Source organism: Salmo salar, chromosome ssa11 (assembly GCF_905237065.1).
Source record: "Salmo salar chromosome ssa11, Ssal_v3.1, whole genome shotgun sequence".
Taxonomy (NCBI): domain Eukaryota; kingdom Metazoa; phylum Chordata; class Actinopteri; order Salmoniformes; family Salmonidae; genus Salmo; species Salmo salar.
Genome location: NC_059452.1, coordinates 76102676 through 76124087, shown reverse-complemented (window position 1 = coordinate 76124087; position 21412 = coordinate 76102676). Strand labels below are relative to the sequence as shown.

Genomic DNA, 21412 nt, shown 5'->3' with positions numbered 1-21412 from the left:
GTAATAAAACAAATACCACTAACCTTTGTTAACATATTTAATTTGATTAAATAAAAATACATGATGATTTGATTGGCTTAAGCACAGTTTACCATTTTAGTCTAGATAGATGAGAAACAGAAAAACCATATCAAATCAATATATTTATTAATCCATAAGTATAGTCTGTCATACATAGCAAAATACAAATCAACAAAAGGCTCTTGCATAGGGCTTTACACAAAATGAGGAATATAGCTGAGGATAGTGCATTGGTCACCATACACACACAGTATTTGTCATAAATAGAGGAAGGATACAGAAGGACTCCATCTTAAAGGGATAGTTCAGAGTGAACTATCCCTTTAAGTCACGGAGATACATGGACCTATTTTCCCCAAGGCTACAAACTCAGCCTGGTTAAGAACACATATATACAGTGGCCATAAACATAGCATGGATAGAAAATCATCATAAATCAATTTCCCTCATTTTGAAGAGTGGGGAAAATTAAACAAATATAGACTTGGTTTATTCCCTTGGTGTGGGCCAGAGGAGACTGTGGACAAAGAGTAAGGTGTGATGGGTCTGCACTCAAAAAGAGGTTGCATAAAGCCAACTTCATTTTTCTAATGTTTTTAGACTGACAGAGGCCTCTTCATGACAAGGTACATTGCGTGCTGGCAATCATCTACACAACACACGCCCCACACGCAGACGAGAGATTCTGATGCGTCACAGTCGAGACAAGCTATCAGCAGAGCAAGTCCCTTTAATAATAACTGTAAGCGTGCTCATGGCAGTGGCACTGTAGCTGACGCAGGACCTCTAGCATCTATAATAAGACTAGTGACTGCTACCAGTCGAGCAGCTCCCCTCACACTAAATAAGGGTTGGACTAACACAGACAGAAAAGTAGGAAGTAAGCAAGTGCCTCGTCATGCTGATGTCATGCACAGTGAAAAGATACCAGAAGGCTGCTTGTGAAAATGAAAAATATAAATGGTTCAAAAAACAAGGCTTAAACTTATTTCAAGACAAAAATCACTCTGGCTGATTTTATACACTAGTGTGCCGAGTCATTGTTAAAACATGTTAAAAAGCAGAGCTCCCGGGCCCTGAATGCAACGATAGCGGAATCTCCAATGATATGTTTCCGACAATGCCCATTACAGTAAGATGTCATGACAAAGAGGTAAAACAGAGCCGTTTGTGTCAAAAGCCAGCTTACAGTGCCTCCTAGTGCTCAGTAAGAGGTCATGCAATGACCAGTGAGTGTGTACCCATGCACCATAGTGTTACGTCTATCCTGCCATGCATCTCTGTGAACATATCCTGAAGGCCCTTACACATGGGCATCTGTAGTGTAAAGTGTAACTTTTCAACCTCATAGTCATCATCTCCAGAACCATACCAGTGTCTACATGTGAAAACGCTGCGTTTCTATGATCTGTGGTTACACATATACGTATATATATTTAAATGCTTCTCTGTGACACCACAGGGTAAGATTCAAAGTCAAAAAAGGGATTTTCAAAACCTGCAATAAGTTTGTAGCCCAAGGGAGGGTATTTTCTTGCTCCCTACGTCACTGCCAACCTCAGTGGTTTTTTTCCTTGAACTTATTATTTGAAACTTTTGATGATGTCAACAGGTATGTTGACACTGGTATTGTGCTGGAGATAATGAAAATTAGGGCAAAAAAAATATATATATATTCTCCCTTGTCTTCCCATTCAAATCGCAAATAAAACTTCGGTCTCAGAGTCGTCGTGAAGTGCAGCGTTTCCCTGCTCCACAATCACCACCACCTCACCTGGGTCGGTTAGAGAGTCCTCTGTTTTCAGAGCATCCTTCATTGGCTGAGCTTCGCCCTCATCCAAGGCCTCATTGGTCAGTGACTGGAAGCCGCTGTCATCGTGGCGCCGGGGGCTGGAGTCGGCCAATGGTGGGGCCAGCTCAGCGTCAGAGTCTACGGCACACTCCGTTATCCTGTCTTCGTCCTCTTCCTGTACCGCCATCTCTATTTCCTGTATGGCATTCTCGATAGCCTCCTCATCTTCTCCCTCGATGGATGAATCCACCTCCTCCTGTAAGTCTCCGACCTCTTCCTGTATCATTATCGCCATTTCCTGTAAGGCGTTCTCGATGGCCGCCTCGCCCTCTACCTTGCCCTCAATAGCTGCCTCCCCCTTTTCCTGAAGCTCCCCCTCAGCTTTCTGGTCTGGACCTCTTTCTATCAGCTGCTCACTCACTTCCTGTGGGGTACTTTTCCACTGTAGTGACTTCATGTGCACCTCCTCCACCACGGTGGTGATGAGCGTCACCTCCTCCTCCTCGCCCTCTAGCGTCATCATCCCCGGCTCTGTCCCATTGGCCAGAACAGCCAAGTCCTCCTCTGAGGCCGGGACTACCATCTCCACCACCGGGTTGATGAGGTAACGGATCTCCTGCACGTTGTCTGGGGAATTAGGCTCTAGTTCCGTGGGGGTCTTTGGCTCTGCTTCCATGAGGGTCGTTCCTCCTCCTCCTCCTCCTCCTCCTCCTCCTCGGGGATGAAATCCTCCCCCGGCACCTCCAAGCACGACTCGTAGGGCAGCGGGCTCATACCGTCCAGCTTGATCATGGAGACCACTTGCCTGCGCTGCCATTTGGACCGGTCACATCCTTCCGGGGTCTTGTCAGGCTCCTCATCCCCGCCACCGAACTGGGTGTTCCAGTCTACCGAGGGGCTCTCCCCCAGCAGGTGGAGGTTGGGGTCGCTGTTGGTCAGGATCATGCTGTCTCTGTACAGGTTGTGTCTCTTCTGGACTGCCGCCTCTTTCACAGCTGTAGGCACACAGAGGGGAGAGAGAATCACCTCTATGCTATAACGCTAAAAGCTCAGTTGTATCAGACTTACATCAGCGCCGTATTCACAAATCGCCTCAGATTAGCACTGCTGAATCTGCCAATCTAGGATCAGGTCCTCCCTGTCTATATAATCATGTGCTCTAAAATTTTTAAAAAAACGGATCCTAGATTAGCAGTCCTACCCGGAGATGCTTTACGAATAGTCTAGCCTATGCCGGGCCAGTTTCTCCATACGTGTCCAGTGTCCACCACTCACCCATCATGATGTCCTTGGTGACAGACAGCAGCACCACCTCCTCAAACATGTTCTCCACCAGGATGAACTGGGAGAAGTCCTCAAAGATCATCTCCTGGAAGGGAGGGAACTCCTGAGAGGGAGGAGGAGAGATGTTAGACTAATGCACTAGACATAGGCAACGTCCCAAGTGGCACCCCAGTCACTTATATAGTGCACTACTTTTGACCAGAGCCTAAATAGATGACAGGGTTCCATATGAGAGTAAAGGGGTTATCTGTGTCTTAGGGAGACTAGGATAGCTGGAAAAAGAGACTATAACCAGAGAGCCTCACCGGATGGCAGGAGGGAGCCAGCTGCTTCAGCATGTAGGGGATGATGATCTGTAGCAGGGCCTCTCTGAAGAACTTCTTACGCACCGTGCTACTGTCATAGTCATATTTCTGACAGGGACAGACAGAGGGACGCAGACAGAAGCCATTAGACTCTTTGATGGCAAGGGTTGCCAAAACTTCCCAGGGTTTCCGGCCTACCGATTGGAGTATTCCCGGAATCAGGAGGGAATAGGCAGGAAATCTGGAATCCTCCAACCAGAATTTTGGGAAAACCTTTTGCAACCGTATTTAATGGCCAATCTATTCTTAATCCTTCAATCAAATCAGTCATTCTCCTTCATCCTTATCCACCCTCAGTCTAACCAACTAACCTTGAGCACTCTGTCCTGACAGCATTGGATGGTCTTACACAGGTCCTCTCCTGTCTGGTCCTTTTCCTCCAGACTCTGGTGCAGCAGCTGTTCAAACGTGTACACAGCGTTGTCCATTTGCTTTTACACAGAGGAGAGAGGACATTAGTGATACATTGGGGAAAAAGACAGATTGTCAATGAACTCACGTAGCTCATTCGGTGGTTCCATTTTATGCTACAAGAGTTCCTTTGGTGTTCAATGAAATACCCTCTCTCCACCAGATGGGACCACTACAGACCATCAAACTACAGTGTTGGTAGTCTCGTTTGGCAGATTCATACCCACCAGGTAATGGGATATGTGGGTTAAGATCTCACCTCTCTCATGAGGATCTGAGCCCTCTGGACGAACACGGAGGGGCTGGACACATCAAATCTCTGCTGCAGCCCTTCCAGACTCAGCTGCTCCACCTTCTCATAGCAGCTCTGCATCTTCACCGGGTGGAACGCCAGCATAGAGATCTTCTCCATGTGCTGAGAGAGGGGAGGAGGGAGATGGAGAGAGAGAGAGAGAGAGAGGGGCAAATAGAGAAAGACGAAAGAAAGGCATGGGGGGTGGAGAGTAGGGGGCGTGAGAGAGAGAGTAGGGAGAGCGAGAGAAGAGGGGAAAGAGACAGACCGAGATGAGGTGAGGACATGGCAACACCGAGCACTTCAACAGATCCTCCAAGACCGAGCTACAGTACATTTTATGGAACAGTCACAGAGGTCACCAAGGACAGTAAGCGTGAACTCCTTGTGTTTCCAAGTCCTCCGGTGGTCCACTCACCTCTCCCAGTTTGTCCTTGCCCCCTCCGTTGAGCGTGTTCTTGCTGACCTCCACCAGCTCTCTGAAGAAGACGTCTCGGACCTCGGAGAAGCCTCTGCTGGTGGGCTCCATCAGGGCCTCCAGGATGGAGCTGACGTAGGGCTGGACGCTGCGCCGCAGGAGCTGCTCTGCCCTGGGCAACACCAGAGCTACGGAAGGGGGGGAGGAGACAATGAGGAGTACGGTTCGTCCCCATGGCTAGTAGACAGTAAACACCCACACTTCAAGACCACAGTAATACCAAGCATTACCCAGAGACGTCCGACTGAAAAGTCTGGAGAAAAGGAACCAAAATATCATTAGCCGTCAAACCTGTGACTGTGAAATGGAAAAATAATGCAGCGATGATATAAAGTAACCCTACTAACCTGGCTGCTACTAACAATGTCCCAACTAACAAAGTCATGAACAGTTGTCAGTCATTTCCACACAAAACATGTGAGTATTGTAATCAGATCCCGATCAACTGTTCTGGCACAGGAGGCGATGACAAAGTGAAGGTGGAACAGAGAGACTGCTATGCCAAACGTAGGTAAGCATTGCCACACCTCTGGTAAGAACTACATCGGTCAATCAATCACATGTATTTATAAACCCCTTCTTTTTTTTTTACATCAGCAGATGTCACAAAGTGCTTATACAGAAACCCAGCCTAAAACCCCAAAGAGTAAGCAATGCCGAAGCACAGTGGCTAGAAAAAACTCCCTAGAAAGACAGAAACCTAGAGAGGAACCAGGCTCTGAGGGGTGGCCAGTCCTCTTCTGGCTGTGCCGGGTGGAGATAAGAGAACACGGCCATTAAGGCCAGATTATTCTTCAAGATGTTCAAATGTTCATAGATGACCATCAGGGTCAAGTAATAATCACAGTGGTTATAGAGGGTGCAACAGGTCAGCACCTCAGGAGTAAATGTCAGTTGGCTTTTCATAGCCAAGCATTCAGAGGTTTGGACAGCAGGTGCGGTAAAAATGTGCTTAACAAGTCACATAAGTTGCATGGACTCACTCTGCGAGCAATAAAAGTGTTACACGTGATCTGTGAATGACTACCTCATTTCTGTACCGCACACATGCAATTATCTGTAAAGGTCCCTCAGTCGAGCAGTGAATTTCAAACAGATTTAACTGCAAAGACCAGGGAAATTTTCCTATGCCTCACCATTAAAGGCACCTATTGGTAGGTAGGTGCCTTTTTTTTATATATAAAAAAAGCAGACATTGAATATGCCTTTGAGCATGGTGAAGTTATTAAATACACTTTGGATGGTGTATCAATACATCCAGTCACTACAAAGATACAGGCGTCCTTCCTAACTCAGTTGGTGAATTTAAACCAGTTACAAAGTTTAATGGCTGTAGAAACCTGAGTATGGATTAACAACATAGTAGCTACTCCACAATACTAACCTAAATGACAGAATGAAAAGGAAGCCTGTGCAGAATAAAGATATTCCAAGACATGCATCCTGTTTGTCCATGGCACTAAAGTAAAACTGCAAAAAAATGTGGCAAAGCAATTCACTTTTTGTCCTGAAAAAGTGTATGTTTGGGGAAAATCCAATACATTACTGAGTAACCCTTTCCATATTTTCAAGCATAGTGGTGGCTGCATCATGTTATGGGTATTAGGCTAGGCGGTATACCATATATACCGCTTACCAGGTTATTTGGAAAAAGCCACGGGATAGTTTTTCAATATCGTCAAAATAATTTCTTTGAAGTTTAATACTTTGGAATATTTGTAGTTACTTTTCAAGTACATACCTGCAGTCAACTTGTGCAATATCTTTGGAAATAAATAACATTGCATTCTTAATTTCCCCTGTCAAATTATTATCAAGCTTACTGTAGTCCCCAGTCACGTGGTGTTTGTTTACAAGCACACAACGACAAGAGACTGGAGCCTTGTGAGTCACTCACTGTTGCGCAGCATGTGCCAGCTGATGAGTATTTATGTCTGTAATAAAGCCCTTTTTTGTGGAAAACTAGCCTATGCCCACCCATGGCTGCACCCTGCCCAGTCATGTGAAATCCATAGATTAGGGCCTAATGAATTTATTTAAATTGCCTGATTTCCTTATATGAACTGTAATAGCCGCATTTATATTTTTGTTCAGTATATACACTACCGGTCTAAAGTTTTAGAACACCTACTCATTCAAGGGTTTTTCTTAATTATTTTACTATTTTCTACATTGTAGAAATTCCACAAATTAACTTTTAAACAAGGCACACCTGTTAATTGAAATGCATTCCAGGTGACTACCTCATGAAGCTGGTTGAGAGAATGCCAAGAGGTCATCAAGGCAAAGGCTGGCTCCTTTGAAGAATCTCAAATATATTTTGATTTGTTTAACACTTTTTGGGTTACTACATGATTCCATATGTGTTACTTCATAGTTGTGATGTCTTTACTATTATTCTACAATGTGGAAAATAGTAAATAAAGAAAAACCCTTGAATGAGTAGGTGTGTCCAAGTTTGACTGGTACTGCATGTATAGACACACACACACACACACACACACACACACACACACACACACACACACACACACACGATGGGATGTGTGGATAGAATATGTAGTATATCTGAATAATATGTAGGATAAAATAGTATATTTACAGCAATAGTTAAATAGGATGGCCTTGACTAGAATACAGTATACATATTAAATGGGAAAACAGTATGTAAACATTATTAAAGTGACCAGTGTTCCATGTCTATGTGCATAGGGCAGCAGCCTCTAAGGTGCAGGGTTAAGTAAGCGGGTGGTAGCCGGCTAGTGACTTATTTCAGAACAGAGTACTGGGTAGAGGCCGGCTCGTGATGGCTATTTAACAGTCTAATGGCCTTGAGATGAAAGCTGTTTTTCAGTCTCTGTCCCAGCTTTGATGCACCTGTACTAACCTCGCCTTCTGGATGATAGCAAGGTGAACAGGCCAGGGCTCGGGTGGTTGATGTCCTTGATGATCTTCTTGTCCTTCCTGTGACACCAGGTGCTGTAGATGTCCTGGAGGGAAGGCAGTGTGCCGGTGATGCGTTGGGCAGACCGCACCACATTCTGGAGAGCCCTGCGGTTGTGGACGATGCAGTTGCCATACCAGGCGGTGATACAGCCCGACAGGATGCTCTCAATGGTGCATCTGTAAAAGTTTGTCTTAGGGGCCAAGCCAAATTTATTCATGTGTACGCCGTGTGGACGTGCTCCCTTAGCGGTCTCCTGAAGTCCACAATCACTTATTTTTGTTGACATTGAGGGAGAGGTCATTTTCCTGGCACCACTCCGCCAGGGCCCTCACCTCCTCCCTGTAGGCTGTTGTGTCTTCTGCAAACTTGATCATTGAGTTGGAGGCGTGCTTGGCCACGCAGTCATGGGTGAACAGGGATTACAGGAGGGCGCTGAGTATGCACCGTTGTGGGCCCCTGTGTTGACGATCAGCATAGGGAGGTGTTGTTGCCTACCTTCACCACCTGGGGGCAGCCTGTCAGGAAGTCCAGGACCCAGTTGCACAGGGCGGGATTCAGACCTAGGGCCTTATGAGCTTGGAGGGTAATTTATTTAGCTAGGCAAGTCAGTTAAGAACAAATTCTTATTTACAATGACGGCCTACACCAGCCAAACCTGGACAACGCTGGGTCAATTGTGCGCCGCCCTATGGGACTCGCAATCAAGGCCGGTTGTGATACAGCCTGGATTCGAACCAGGGTGTGGGCAGTGACGCCTCTAGAGATGCTGTGCCTTAGACCGCTGCGCCACTCGGGAGCCTAATGAACAGCATACATAGGTATTCCTCTTGTCCAGATAATGATAGGGCAAGGGCAGTGTACAGTGCGATGGCGATTGCATCATTATTGGGGTGGTATGCAAATTGAAGTGGGTCTAGGGTGTCAGGTAAGTTGGAGTTGATATGATCCTTAACTAACCTCTCAAAGCACTTCATGATGACAGAAGTGAGTGCAGCGGGGCGATAGTCATTTAGTTCAGTTACCTTCGCTTTCTTGGGTAAATGTTTGTCAGCTAGATAGCTTATAACTATTAAGTTAACTCTAAAATGTGCTAAATGCTCTGTAGTTGGGCATTTGGTTCGCTAATTTAGTAGCTAGTTAGCAAAGTTCTTCCAAAATCAAGTAGTCGCTTGGTAACAGCAGAGAATTCTCTCCAGGTAATATTTGTTTTGTTTGAGCAGCAAAGCGTGAGTAGCATTGTTTCGTTACTTGTACAGTTTAGGTCAGAAACTGTACAAAATGTTTGCAAAGCGCTCGTTAGCATTTAGTTAGCACTCTCTATGGGATTTTACATGTACTTGTCAGCATTGCTAACCTTCAGATTACAGAGTATCAGTAGGGTTTGAAAACAGCGCCCATTGTGTTCAGTATGGCACAAGGTCGGTATGAAGGTATGACAATCTGGATACCGCCCAATGCTAACATGCGGACCAGACCGCTCTCGCTTGTGCACCATCGTGCGCATATTAGCTAATTTGTCCTGGGATATAAACATTGGGTTGTTATTTTACCAGAAATGCACAAGGTCCTCTACTCCGACAATTAATCCACAGATAAAAAGGGTCAGTTTGTTTCTAGTAATCCCTCTTCCTTCCTTCAGGCTTCTTCTTTGGAATTTATATGGCGGTTGGCAACCAACTTCAAGGTGCATTACCACCACCAACTGGACTGGAGTGTGGACCTCAGTTCATCTTTCAATCACCCACATGGGAATATGCTCCTAAAAACCAATGAGGAGATGGGAGAGGCAGGACTTGCTGCGCATCAAGCGTCACAAATAGAACCAAGTTATATTTTAGTGCCTGGCCACGCAGACGCTCGTTGATGCACGCGAGCAGTGTGGGTGCAATCATTGAATAACATGTGTACATTTATTTTGTGACGTGAGCGGTGAGGTTAGCATATGCTGGGGAGTTTTTCAGGATAAAAATAGAAAACGGAATTGAGCTAAGCACAGGCAAAGTCCTATAGGAAAACCTGCTTTCCACCAGACACTGGGAGGTGAATTCACCTTTCAGCAGGACAATAACCCAAACACAAGGCCAAATCTACACTGGAGTTGCTTACCAAGAAGACAGTGAATGTTCCTGAGTGGCCAGGTTACAGTTTTGACTTAAATATACTTGAAAATCTATAGCAAGACCTGAAAATGGTTTTCTAGCAATGATCAACAATCAATTTGGCAGATCTTGAAGAATATTGAAAAGAATAAATGGGCAAATGTTGCGCAATCCAGTGTAGAAAGCTCTTACAGATTTACCCAGAAAGACACACAGCTTTAATCACTGCCAAAGATGCTTCTACAAAGTATTGACTCAGGGGTGAATACTTATGTAAATGAGATACATCTGTATTTCATTTTCAATTAATGTGCAACATGTTCTAAAAACATGTTTATACTTTGTCATTATGGGGTACTATATGTAGATGGGTGAGAAAAAACAATCTACTTAATCGATTTTGAATTCTGTCTAACAACAAAATGTGGAATAAGTCAAGGGGCATGAATACTTTCTGAAGGGACTGTATGCTGTATATGACCAGTCACTGTAGTGTAACCAAATACAAAACCTAATTAAACAGTAATGGACTAAAATAGTCCTGATCATTCCATACACACCCACTAATAAAACACACACACAAATAAACACAGGATCTGTGAGCCCTGGCCTCCAGTGACATCCAAGGAATGCAGTCCTTCAACATTGTCTCCATGGGAAACAAAACATGAGAAAATGTTAGAGCAGTAAGGCAGACACATGAGCGAGAGATGGGCGAGAGCGAGAGATGGGCGAGAGATGGGCATGGGCGAGAGATGGGCGAGAGATGGGCATGGGCAGAGATGGGCATGGGCAGAGATGGGCGAGAGATGGGCATGGGCGAGAGATGGGCGAGAGATGGGCATGAGCGAGAGATGGGCGAGAGATGGGCATGAGCGAGAGATGGGCATGGGCGAGAGATGGGCATGGGCGGGCATGGGATGGGCGTGGGCGGGGGATGGGCGTGAGCGGGGGGGGATGGGGCGAGAGATGGGGTGAGCGAGAGATGGGGGTGAGCGAGAGAGCGAGAGATGGGGGTGAGCGAGAGATGGGGGTGAGCATAAGGGATGAGCGAGGAGATGAGAGGAGAGAGAGAGGAGAGAGAGAGATGAGAGAGAGGAGAGAGAGAGGAGAGAGAGAGAGGAGAGAGAGAGGAGAGATGAGAGAGAGAAGAGAGAGAGAGAGGAGAGATGAAGAGAGATGAGAGAGAGGAGAGATGAGAGAGAGAGGAGAGATGAGAGAGAGAGGAGAGATGAGAGAGAGAGGAGAGATGAGAGAGAGAGGAGAGATGAGAGAGAGAGGAGAGATGAGAGAGAGAGGAGAGATGAGAGGAGAGAGGAGAGATGAGAGGAGAGATGAGAGGAGAGATGAGAGAGAGAGGAGAGATGAGAGAGAGAGGAGAGATGAGAGAGAGAGGAGAAATGAGAGAGAGGAGAGAGAAGAGAGAGAAGATCCTTCTATCCCAAATGGCACTTTATTCCCTACATAGTGCACTACTTTTGACTAAGGCCGATAGGGATTGTCAAAGTAGTGCACTATGTAGGGAATAGGTGCCATTGGGTATGTATTCTGACTGGTCTAACTGCTTTACTGTGCCAATAAAGCCCTTAGTTCTGCACTCAAACCACAAACACTACAAATGACAAACCGTTGCTAACAATGGCCCCTCTGTTGAGGAGCATTACAGCATTGCTAATTTTACAGCGTAAACACCTAGGTAATTCCCTCGACTATACACTAGACGCTTGGGCTGAAAAAGTGCCATCGTTGAGACAACTAACGCCCTGTGATTAAGTCGACACACTGCATCACAGCCTGTGTGTGTGAAAAGTGTAAGGAGTGTTTCCTGTGGGTGCTGCTGTGTCACAACACAAGGTGAGAGGGTGTCAGGATTAAAAAAATAAAAACGTGTGTGCACGGCCTCTCACCGCGGATCTTGCCGCTGACGTGTTCCTTGGAGGTGATAATCTGGTCCATGTCTGTGCGTAGCGCGGCATCTAGACGGGGCGTCTCTACCTCACAGGCCTGGACGAGAGCCTCGTATTGGGCCTGGGTCTGAGACAACACCTGCTTGTACACCGCCTCAGAGATCTGGAGGGGGACAGGGAGAGAAAGGGTTGTTCCAGATGCCACCCTATTCCACCACCTTTGACCAGGGCACATAATGCACGTGTAGGTTGGTCAAAAGTAGTGCACCATGTAGGGAATAGGGTGCCATTTGGGACGCAGCCGCAATCAGCAATGTGATCAGGAATGTTGGGCCAGGAGTTTTCTGGACTATGTGACCTGAACAGGGAAAACTCTGGGGCCTGGGAAAGAACACAGTGCAGCACGTCGGTAGAACGACTCACCAGCATCCAGTTCCTCTGTCTCTGTTGCATCTTCCCCTTCAGACGAGGACCAATCAGATTCCTCAGCTCTGGGTAGAGGGTCTCCATCACTAGGTTGGCTAGGATCTAAAGAAACACACTGCATTAATCACCTACACAATCTTTAAAGTGCGTGTATAGGGTGTGCCTGTATGAGTAACCAAGAGAAGTAATTAGTGGTTGGCAGAACTTGGCACCTAGTAAAAGCATATGAAACTTTAGAGAGGCTTCGTTGTTGGAGTTCGGTGTTTCCACAACAGAGAAAATGACAAGGTGTTGTGCCAGTCTTAATCTTTGTGGCATTTCAAACAGAACGGTAACAAACACACAACTAACTGGCAACCTGTAGAGCGCAGCAACCACTTCAGTCACTGACATGAATGGGTTGACTGGTGTGTGGGCACAGGAGTATGCAGGTTCAGTACATGAGTCCATGGGTACATCCCAAATGACACCCTATTCCCTATATAGTGCACTACTTTGACCAGGGCTCACAGTAATATGTGGCTCCCTCTACACAACATAATAATTGCTAAATGTATGAGTGAGGAGCTGTTCACAATACAACCTACAAAATAGGGAGATAGTATTTATGATAGGTCTCCATTAGCTCCTGCCAAGGCAGCAGCTACGCTTCCTGGGGTCCAGCAAAATGAACACAGTTTTATCATGTTAAAAACATTACAATACATTTCACAACACATTGTGTGCCCTCAGGCCACTATTCTACTACCACACATCCACAGTGCATTCAGACCTTGACTTTTTCTACATTACAGCCATACTTGAAAAATGGTTTAAAAAGAAATCCCATCAATCTGGGCTCCCGAGTGGTGCAGTGGTCTAAGGCACTGCATCGTAGTGCTAGAGGTGTCACTACAGACCCTGGTTCAATCCCGGGCTGTATCCCATAGGGCGGCGCACAATTGGCCCAGCATCGTCCGGGCCAATCATTGTAAATAAGAAATTGTTCTCAACCGACTTGCCTAGTTAAATAAAATACAATAAAATATACACACAATACCCCATAATGACAAAGTGAAAACAGGTTTTTAGAAACGTTTGTAAATATATTACAAATAAAAAAACGAAATACCTTATTTACATAAGTATTCAGACAGACCCTTTGCTATGAGACTCGAAATTGAGCTCAGGTGCATCCTGTTTCCATTGATCAACCTTGAGATGTTGCTACAACTTGATTGGAGTCCACCTGTGGTAAATTAAATTGATTGGACATGATTTGGAAAGGCACAAACCTGTCTATATAAGGTCCCACAGTTGACAGCGCATGTTAGAGCAAAAACCAAGCCATGAAGTCAAAGGAATTGTCCGTAGAGCTCCGAGACAGGATTGTGTCGAGGCACAGATCTGGGGAAGGGTACCAAAACATTTCTGCAGCATTGAAGGTCCCCAAGAACACAGTGGCCTCCATCATTCTTAAATTGAAGAAGTTTGGAAGCACCAAGACTCTTCCTAGAGCTGGGCACCTGGCCAAACTGAGCAATCGGGGGAGAAGGGCCTTGGTCAGGGAGGTGACCAAGAACCCGAAGGTCACTCTGACAGAGCTCCATAGTTCCCCTGTGGAGATGGGAAAACCTCCCAGAAGGACAACCATCTCTGCAGCAATCCACCAATCAGGGCTTTATGTAGAATGGCCAGATGGAAGCCCGCTTGGAGTTTCCCAAAAAGTACCTAAAGGACTCTGACCATAAGAAATAAGATTCTCTGGTCTGATGAAAGGGAGATAGAAATCTTTGGCCTGAATGCCAAGCGTCACGTCTGGAGGAAACCTGGCACCTTCCCTACGGTGAAGCGTGGTGGCAGCATCATGCCGGAGGGAATGTTTTTCAGTGGCAGGGACTGGGGGACTAGTCAGGAAAGATGAACAGAGTGCAGTGCAGAGAGATCCTTCCAACAGGACAACGACCCTAAGCACACAGCCAAGACAGGTGTGCCTAAGCAAACTTCCCAAATACAGGTGTGCCAAGCTTGTAGTGTCATACCGAAGACAAAGCTGTAATCGCTGCCAAAGGTTCTTCGACAAAGTACTGAGTAAAGGGTCTGAATACTTGTGTAAATGTGATTTGCGTTTTTTTATTAGTAATACATTTGCTCAAAATTCTAAAAACCTGTTTTTGCTTTGTCATTATGGGGTATTGTGTGTAGATGAGAAATAATACATTTTAGAATAAGGCTGTAACGTAAAAATGTGGCAAAAGTCAGTGGTCTGAATACTTTCCAAATGCACTGTATAACAGAAATCCATGTGTATGTGTGTGCGCATAGTGCTATGCTATAGGGTTAACCTTAAAGAAACCTTCAAGAAACCTTCAGGTCAGTGTCTGAGACAGGATGCAGATTGACCACTATGTAACTAATATGTGTCATTAATTAAATTGATTCATTCTGCATTAAATAATTAAGTCATGTAATACATGTATTCATATACAGTAGCATGGAATTTTACACCCTAATCTCTCACCCAGAACCAGAATGTCAAGAGACACTATTTTCTCCCTAACATGCAGTAAAATACTCACTCCAAACACAGATAAATCTGCTGGGATTGGGTTTGTCAGAGGGCCAGTTCTCCATTTCCCTTTGCTCATTAGTGGTTCTGCATTATAAAAGGTGCTTACAGGCGCACACACACAGCCTGCTTTTTACCTGCAGCGCATCTGCCTCACTAGATTTACAGCAAACATTTAAAGGCACTCAAACACTGAACACACACACGCCTCAGTCCCCCTCCTCCAACCCAACATACAGTCACTCACTTGAATGGCCAATTTTTTATTTAACCTTTATTTTACTAGGCAAGTCAGTTAAGAAATTCTTATTTACAATGACGGCCTACTGGGAAACAGTAGGTTAACTGCCTTGTTCAGGGGCAGAACGACAGATTTTTACCTTGTTAGCTTGGCATTCGATCCAGCCACCTTTCGGTTACCGAAGCTCATTGGCTGAAACTCAAATTGCTAGGGGGCTGGCCCACGTGGGGGAAAATGCAGGGAAAAGGGGCGCTACACAACTTCCAGAAAACAGTCGCTTTCAAACTAGGGATTTCGTGGCTAATTGAGGTAAGACACTAATTCTGCTCATACACTATGCATGTATAAACTACACATTGACACATCCAGCCCAAAGCAGGCGGTTTACTAGTCGCTAAAGTTCAGGACCATGTCTTTAAAGCCCAATTATACCAGGCCTGGTTGTCCCATTTGAATTACAGCCACAATTAGAACTGATTGTAGGGTGTGGCGTTACACAATATGGCCAGATGGTTGTTTACTCATGGGCCACAGCTACGGGCAGAGCAGAGGGATGAAGGTCCAGTCCTCAGGGGTAAATCACAGAAAAATGAGTTCCCCTCATTGTGTTTCAGAAAACAATCGCCTGGCTTTGTTACACAATACAAACAATGGCAGTGCACGTCATCTTTTGGATCGTGTTCTTGTTTGATATAAGAAATTATAGAAGATCCTACTAGACAGTACTGTACTAGTAGTACACCTTACCCATCTAGTTGCTCTCGGTTCTTGGTCAGAATCACATAGGGGTAGATACAAAACATATTCCAGCATACATTTCATTATTTTGACTATTTTCTACATTGTAGAATAATAGTGAAGACATCAAAACTATGAAACACATATGGAATCATGTAGTAACCAAATAAAGTGTTAAATCAAAATATTTTCTTGTATTTGAGATTCTTCAAAGTAGCCACCCTTTGCCTTGACTGCTTTGCCCACTCTTGGCATTTTACATTTTAATTAAAAACATATTTTAAATTTGTTTAACACTTTTTTGGTTACTACATGATTCCATAGTTGATGTCTTCACTATTATTCTACAATGTAGAAAATAGTCAAAAATAAAGAAAAACCCTTGAATGAGTAGGTGTGTCCAAACTTTTGACTGGTACTGTATATTCGGGAGGGGGTTGTCACAGGTGTAGGCCAAATGTATCCTGAACCCTAAGAAAAACAAGCAAGCAGCCCCCGCCCTGCAGCACAAACACTGGCCCTATGGCCCCTTTTTCCTGTGTTGCGTGTTTGTAGACACACTGGGGGCGATTGAAACTAGCTGGAGGGAGACAGGAAAAGTGGTTACTGCCCCTACCCAGGACCCAGCCCATGCACACAACACACACTCTGTGCTCAATAACTCTTCATTTACCTCCCCAAAGCTCCTCCAATAAGACTCAACTGGGAACTGAAACGGAAAAAAGCTTTTACTACCATGTAGCCTAATGAATACAACCCTACACTAAACAGTCAAACATGTCACCAGACAGCTAATAATCATTCGAAACACACACGTCCAACTTCCAATGAAATCATAAGAGAAACTGAAAACAAACAAGTTTGACATGATGATAGTTCTGAGGAAATGGTTTAACATGTGTAAATATGCATGCCCCACCCAACCCATCTCTTAACAGGGATACAGAACACAGCATTACAGTCTTTATCCATCTACATGCATAGTAGCCCTGACTGCAGAATATAAAACCATAACTCAAGTCTTAATACGATTTAAAATGCTTGGACCAGGGCTCGACTTGGCCCACTCTGCTTTCGACATACTTGAATAATCGTCTCAATGCGGTCCAGACAACAGATTGGAGCTTAACACAGCGGCTAGCTACATGACGTGGAATTTTCCCCCCCTCGTCTCTAGATGTTCATAGAAGCCTACTGTGTAGTTGGTGAGGTACATGCTTTAGGACACCTGTGATGCTCCGGGAAAACCCTCCTTAGGCAACAAAGGCTACAAACACACTATTACTCCTTCCAGGACAGCTGTTAATAAATAGGGCCATGATATTGACATGGTAAATCTAGGGTGCCCATCCAAATAGCACCCTATTCCCTATATAGTGCAATACTTTTGACCAGGGTCCACATAGGGTGCACTATATAGGGAATAGGGTGCCATTTCGGATGCGGTCCTCCTGTCTCATGCCCAACACTGTGATCCCGTCAAAGTTTAGTCTCTCATACTAGGCAAGTCAGATCACTTCAGGACTTCAGAGTAACAGTGCCCCCCCCCCAAATGGCACCCCATTCCATCTACAGTGCAATACTTTTGACCAGGGCCCGTAGGAATTAGGTGCACCCAGAGTTTTGTGATTCAGGGCATGGCACCACTTAGGTTACATTTACACAGGCAGCTCAATTCAGATCTTTTTTCCACTAATTGGTATTTTGACCAAGCACATCAGATACTTTTCTATTGGGCTGCCTGTGTAAACAAAGCCTTAGTCCCTACTGCTACCTTTACACCAAGCAGAAACACCATTACCAGTCTCACAAAACAGATCAGGCCTACAAAGACAGAGGGAAGAGAGGGAGCGAGCTCTGAAAAGCCATCTTTTCCTGTGTTGATGAGAATTGGGAGGACAATGAGTGAAATGGAGCTAGTGAGACAGAAACCAGACTATTTGAAAGGAAGACCACCCAGGCAGGGCCACACCTGAGCCTGAGTAGGGGACTGTTCCTACCCAAGCAGGGGTAAGAAACAGAAAGAGGGGGAATTTGAGTCTCTTTCAGAGAAGACCCCACCCAGAGAAGCAGGGGTCTTTTCAAACTGTGATAGTGGGAGGGAGTGAGGTACAAGAGGTCCTCTACACTGTTCTCATTCAATATCTCAATGAGGGATTCATTTGAACCTCAAACTCGAAGAACCAAATCCCACACGTCTGTCGGAGACAGCCGGGTCGACTGGCGAATAAGGTGAGCCCCATCCCCTCATACTAAAGAGCCACTCGCCCATCCTCTAGTCATTCTCACCTCTTCCTCACAGAGTACTACTCTAAGCTCTTCTCAGCACGACTTCATCGGTTTTCCTGTTCGCAGGTGTGCCGCAAGATTACATCACCGTGCGCAGGTTTTACAGCACTCGTTTTCTGTGTTGGGTGACTTTACCGAAAGGAACATTTTCGGGTAAGAATGAGCTTTGCACTTTTTCTTCCCTTTGTCTCCTGTGTTGGCACGTGTCACACAGCTAGCTACTGAGACTTGACTAGCTGCAAGGCTTAGCTAACCTGGCTAGCTATCCTACCTGGAAGGGAAGAATTACTAGCTCCCTCTTGGTTTAGCTAATCCCACTACTATGCCAGCGTTGACTAGACTGACCGTCCTAGCCTCTCTGCTCATCAGTCGAGAGCCACGCTTTTGTTCATTGCAAGATCAACATAGCATAATGTTAGCAAAAGGAAGCTAGTGCTAACTAGCTAGGCTACTAGTCCACAAAGCGAATGCTATCAACGCTCACATTGTTAACGGAATAGCTTATACGGCTAGCACTGTGCTAACTAGCTAGACTATTAGCCCACATGGAGAACGCTAGTTACATTTCGCTTTGTTCTCAGATTAGCAGTTTTTTGGACCCAGGGAGCCTGCTAGCTCAGCCCAAGGGGTACTGAGCAAGGCCCCAGCACATCCATGTCCATACGGGGCAACCATATTAGGCAAGAACAAACGCAAGCGACGTTCGATGAGCCACAGTCATGTATCCATTGTAGGGAGTTTCATGATAACACCCTCTGTCGGAGAGTGCGCAGAGCAGCCCAATGTGGTTCGTCTCCCACACTGCCTTCGAGTGAGGAGACTACCTCACAGACCCAGCCCTCATGGGCCAACGCCATGGGTGGTTAATGGATGGTTAATGGTGGTTAACGGTTTGGTGGTTTATGGTTTGTGTTAATGGATGGTGTAAAAACGAGATAACAAAAACACATTCTTTAAAACAAAAATACATTGTAGAAAACTAGATGTAGGCCTAGATATAATGTAGGCCTATAGGCTATACAGTATTTATAGCCACACATGATTTAATGAAAAGCAGTAAACATACACATTGTTTCACATTCTTTAATAGAATCATAAAAACACAAACTAAGTATTGTAGCCTCATGCGAACGAAAGAATAGCGGAGGAAGGAGTTGCGTCGGCCGCAGTGTCCATGGTGAAATATTAGAAACAAGGGCATGAGATTCTTCGCCTACATACCTGCTTTGCTCCCCATCCCGGGAGCAAGCAATACGAGACACGACTTCACTTGTAACCCACCTATCCGAGCTAGGGTTCGAGATCAAATCAGAAAAAGAGCTGTTTGGTGTCAACACAGGGAATGAAACACCTAGGCATAATGAAGGATTCTCTCTCTTATCAGGCAACACTCTTGGACAACCGCATCGCTGGAGTTGATGGCGTCCACCATCTCACTAGTACCTCTTGGCCAACTGAGGATGAGAGACTGGTAGGTAGCCTAGTGGTTAAGAGCGTTGGGCCAGTAACTGGAAGGTCACTGGTTCAACTCCCCGAGCCAACTAGGTGAATATATGTTGATGGGCCCTTGAGCAAGGCACTTAACCCTAATTGCTCCTGTAAGTCGCTCTGGATAAAAGTGTCTGCTAAAAAACATTAATGTAACTGAGGATGAGAGACTTCCAGTGCTGGGTGTTTGCCCAGCGTCTGTGCACACGTCGTCCCCTCAATCGTCAGGTAAAGGTGACCTCATGTCTCGCAGCTCTGTCACTGGAAGAGCCCCTCGATCCTAGCACTCCCTTAGGGGTAGTGACAACTAGGAAAGTGGTGACGACAGATGAGTCACTCATGGGGTGGGGCGCAGTTCACGAGGGGAATGTATTAAACGGAGTGTGGACCCTCACATTCTATCCTCTTTCTACAATACGACTGTGGTGGCATACATCAACTGCCTGGGTGGTACTCGCTCCCTGCTTACAGACTACACGTCAGGACCATTCTGTGGAGCAGCTCACAACTACTGACCGTAAGCGCAGACTTATTGTTCAAAGGGAATGCAGAACGCTTACTGCCGACTCTTAGCAACCCTTTGCAAAGAAATTGACAGGTACAATGCTATTTCTCTGTAAACAAATAAAAAAAACTTTCAGCATGCTTACAAAAAAAGGGCACTCAACATGTGACACAAATTACTGATAAGACGGTTGTGGGAGCTGCATTGTTAGATTTTAGTGCAGCCTTTGATATTATTGACCATAACCTGTTATTGAAAAACATATGTGGTATGGCTTTTCAACCTCTGCCATATTGTGGATTCAGAGCCATCTAATCGAACAGAGGGTTTTCTTAATGGAACCTTCCGATGGTGTACCGCAAGGGAGCTCTCTTAGCCCTTTACTGTTCTCTAGTTTTTCCAATGACCTGCCACCAGCATTAAACAAAGCCTGTGTGTCTATGTATGCTGATGATTCAACATTATACACGTCAGCAACCACAGCTAGCGAAATCACTGCAACCTTAAATCAAAACTAATTTTATTGGTCACAAGCACCAAATACAACTGGTGTAGACTCCCAACACTGCATAGTTAAAAAGACATATTTCCTGAATAAAAAAGGAAATGGTAACACTAAAAACAATAACGAGACTATATACAAGGAGTACCAGTACCGAGTCAGTATGCAGGAGTATGAGATAGTTGAGGTAATACAGTATGCACGTTTGTAGGGGTAAAAGTGACTAGGCAATAAATAGACCAGTAGCATCTTGTGTGAGGTGTGAAAGACGTCAATGTGTGTGCGTGAATGTGTGACTCGTTTCAGGAAACTTGGCGTATGGCGCAAGTCACTACTTCACAGGAGAGTCGTTTAAAAAAAAATACAAAAATACAAATGCATTTTTTGGCAGAAATGCCTTCTGGAACATGTGAACTTTCATGTGCCTTAACCTCTTACATCTAGACGTTCCGCTAGCGGAACACCTGCTCCAATATCCAATGATAGGCGTGGCGCGAATTACAAATTCCTCAAAAATACAAAAACTTCCATTTTTCAAACATATGACTATTTCACAGCATTTTAAAGACAAGACTCTCCTTTATCTAACCACACTGTCCGATTTCAAAAAGGCTTTACAGCGAAAGCAAAACATTAGATTATGTCAGCAGAGTACCCAGCCAGAAATAATCAGACACCCATTTTTCAAGCTAGCATATGTCACAAAAAACAAAACCACAGCTAAATGCAGCACTAACCTTTGATGATCTTCATCAGATGACATTATGTTATACAATACATGCATGTTTTGTTCAATCAAGTTCATATTTATATCAAAAACCAGCTTTTTACATTAGCATGTGACGTTCACAAAAAACTATTATTTTAAGAATTATAGATACAGAAATCCTTTGTGCAATTGAGGTGTCCGATTTTAAAATTGCTTTTTGGTGAAAACACATTTTGCAATATTCTGAGTAGATAGCCCAGCCATCACGGCTAGCTATTTAGACACCCACCAAGTTTATCCCTGACCAAACTCCGATTTACTATTAGAAAAGTTTGATTACCTTTGGTGTTCTTCGTCAGAATGCACTTCC

The 21412-nt window shown here is 44.9% G+C and overlaps 1 protein-coding gene across 1 annotated transcript in view; it reads right to left on the bottom strand.

Moving 5' to 3' along the window:
* Positions 1-23: 23 nt before the first annotated feature.
* The window catches only part of LOC106563126 (protein Niban 2), an 84814-nt gene continuing 63425 nt past the window's right edge, over positions 24-21412 (bottom strand). Inside the window, 9 exon segments of the mRNA XM_014128360.2 lie at positions 24-2516; positions 2519-2808; positions 3089-3200; positions 3403-3510; positions 3774-3893; positions 4133-4288; positions 4584-4771; positions 11597-11759; positions 12020-12124. Coding sequence (XP_013983835.2) covers positions 1716-2516; positions 2519-2808; positions 3089-3200; positions 3403-3510; positions 3774-3893; positions 4133-4288; positions 4584-4771; positions 11597-11759; positions 12020-12124 — 2043 coding nt within the window. The 3' untranslated portion in view covers positions 24-1715.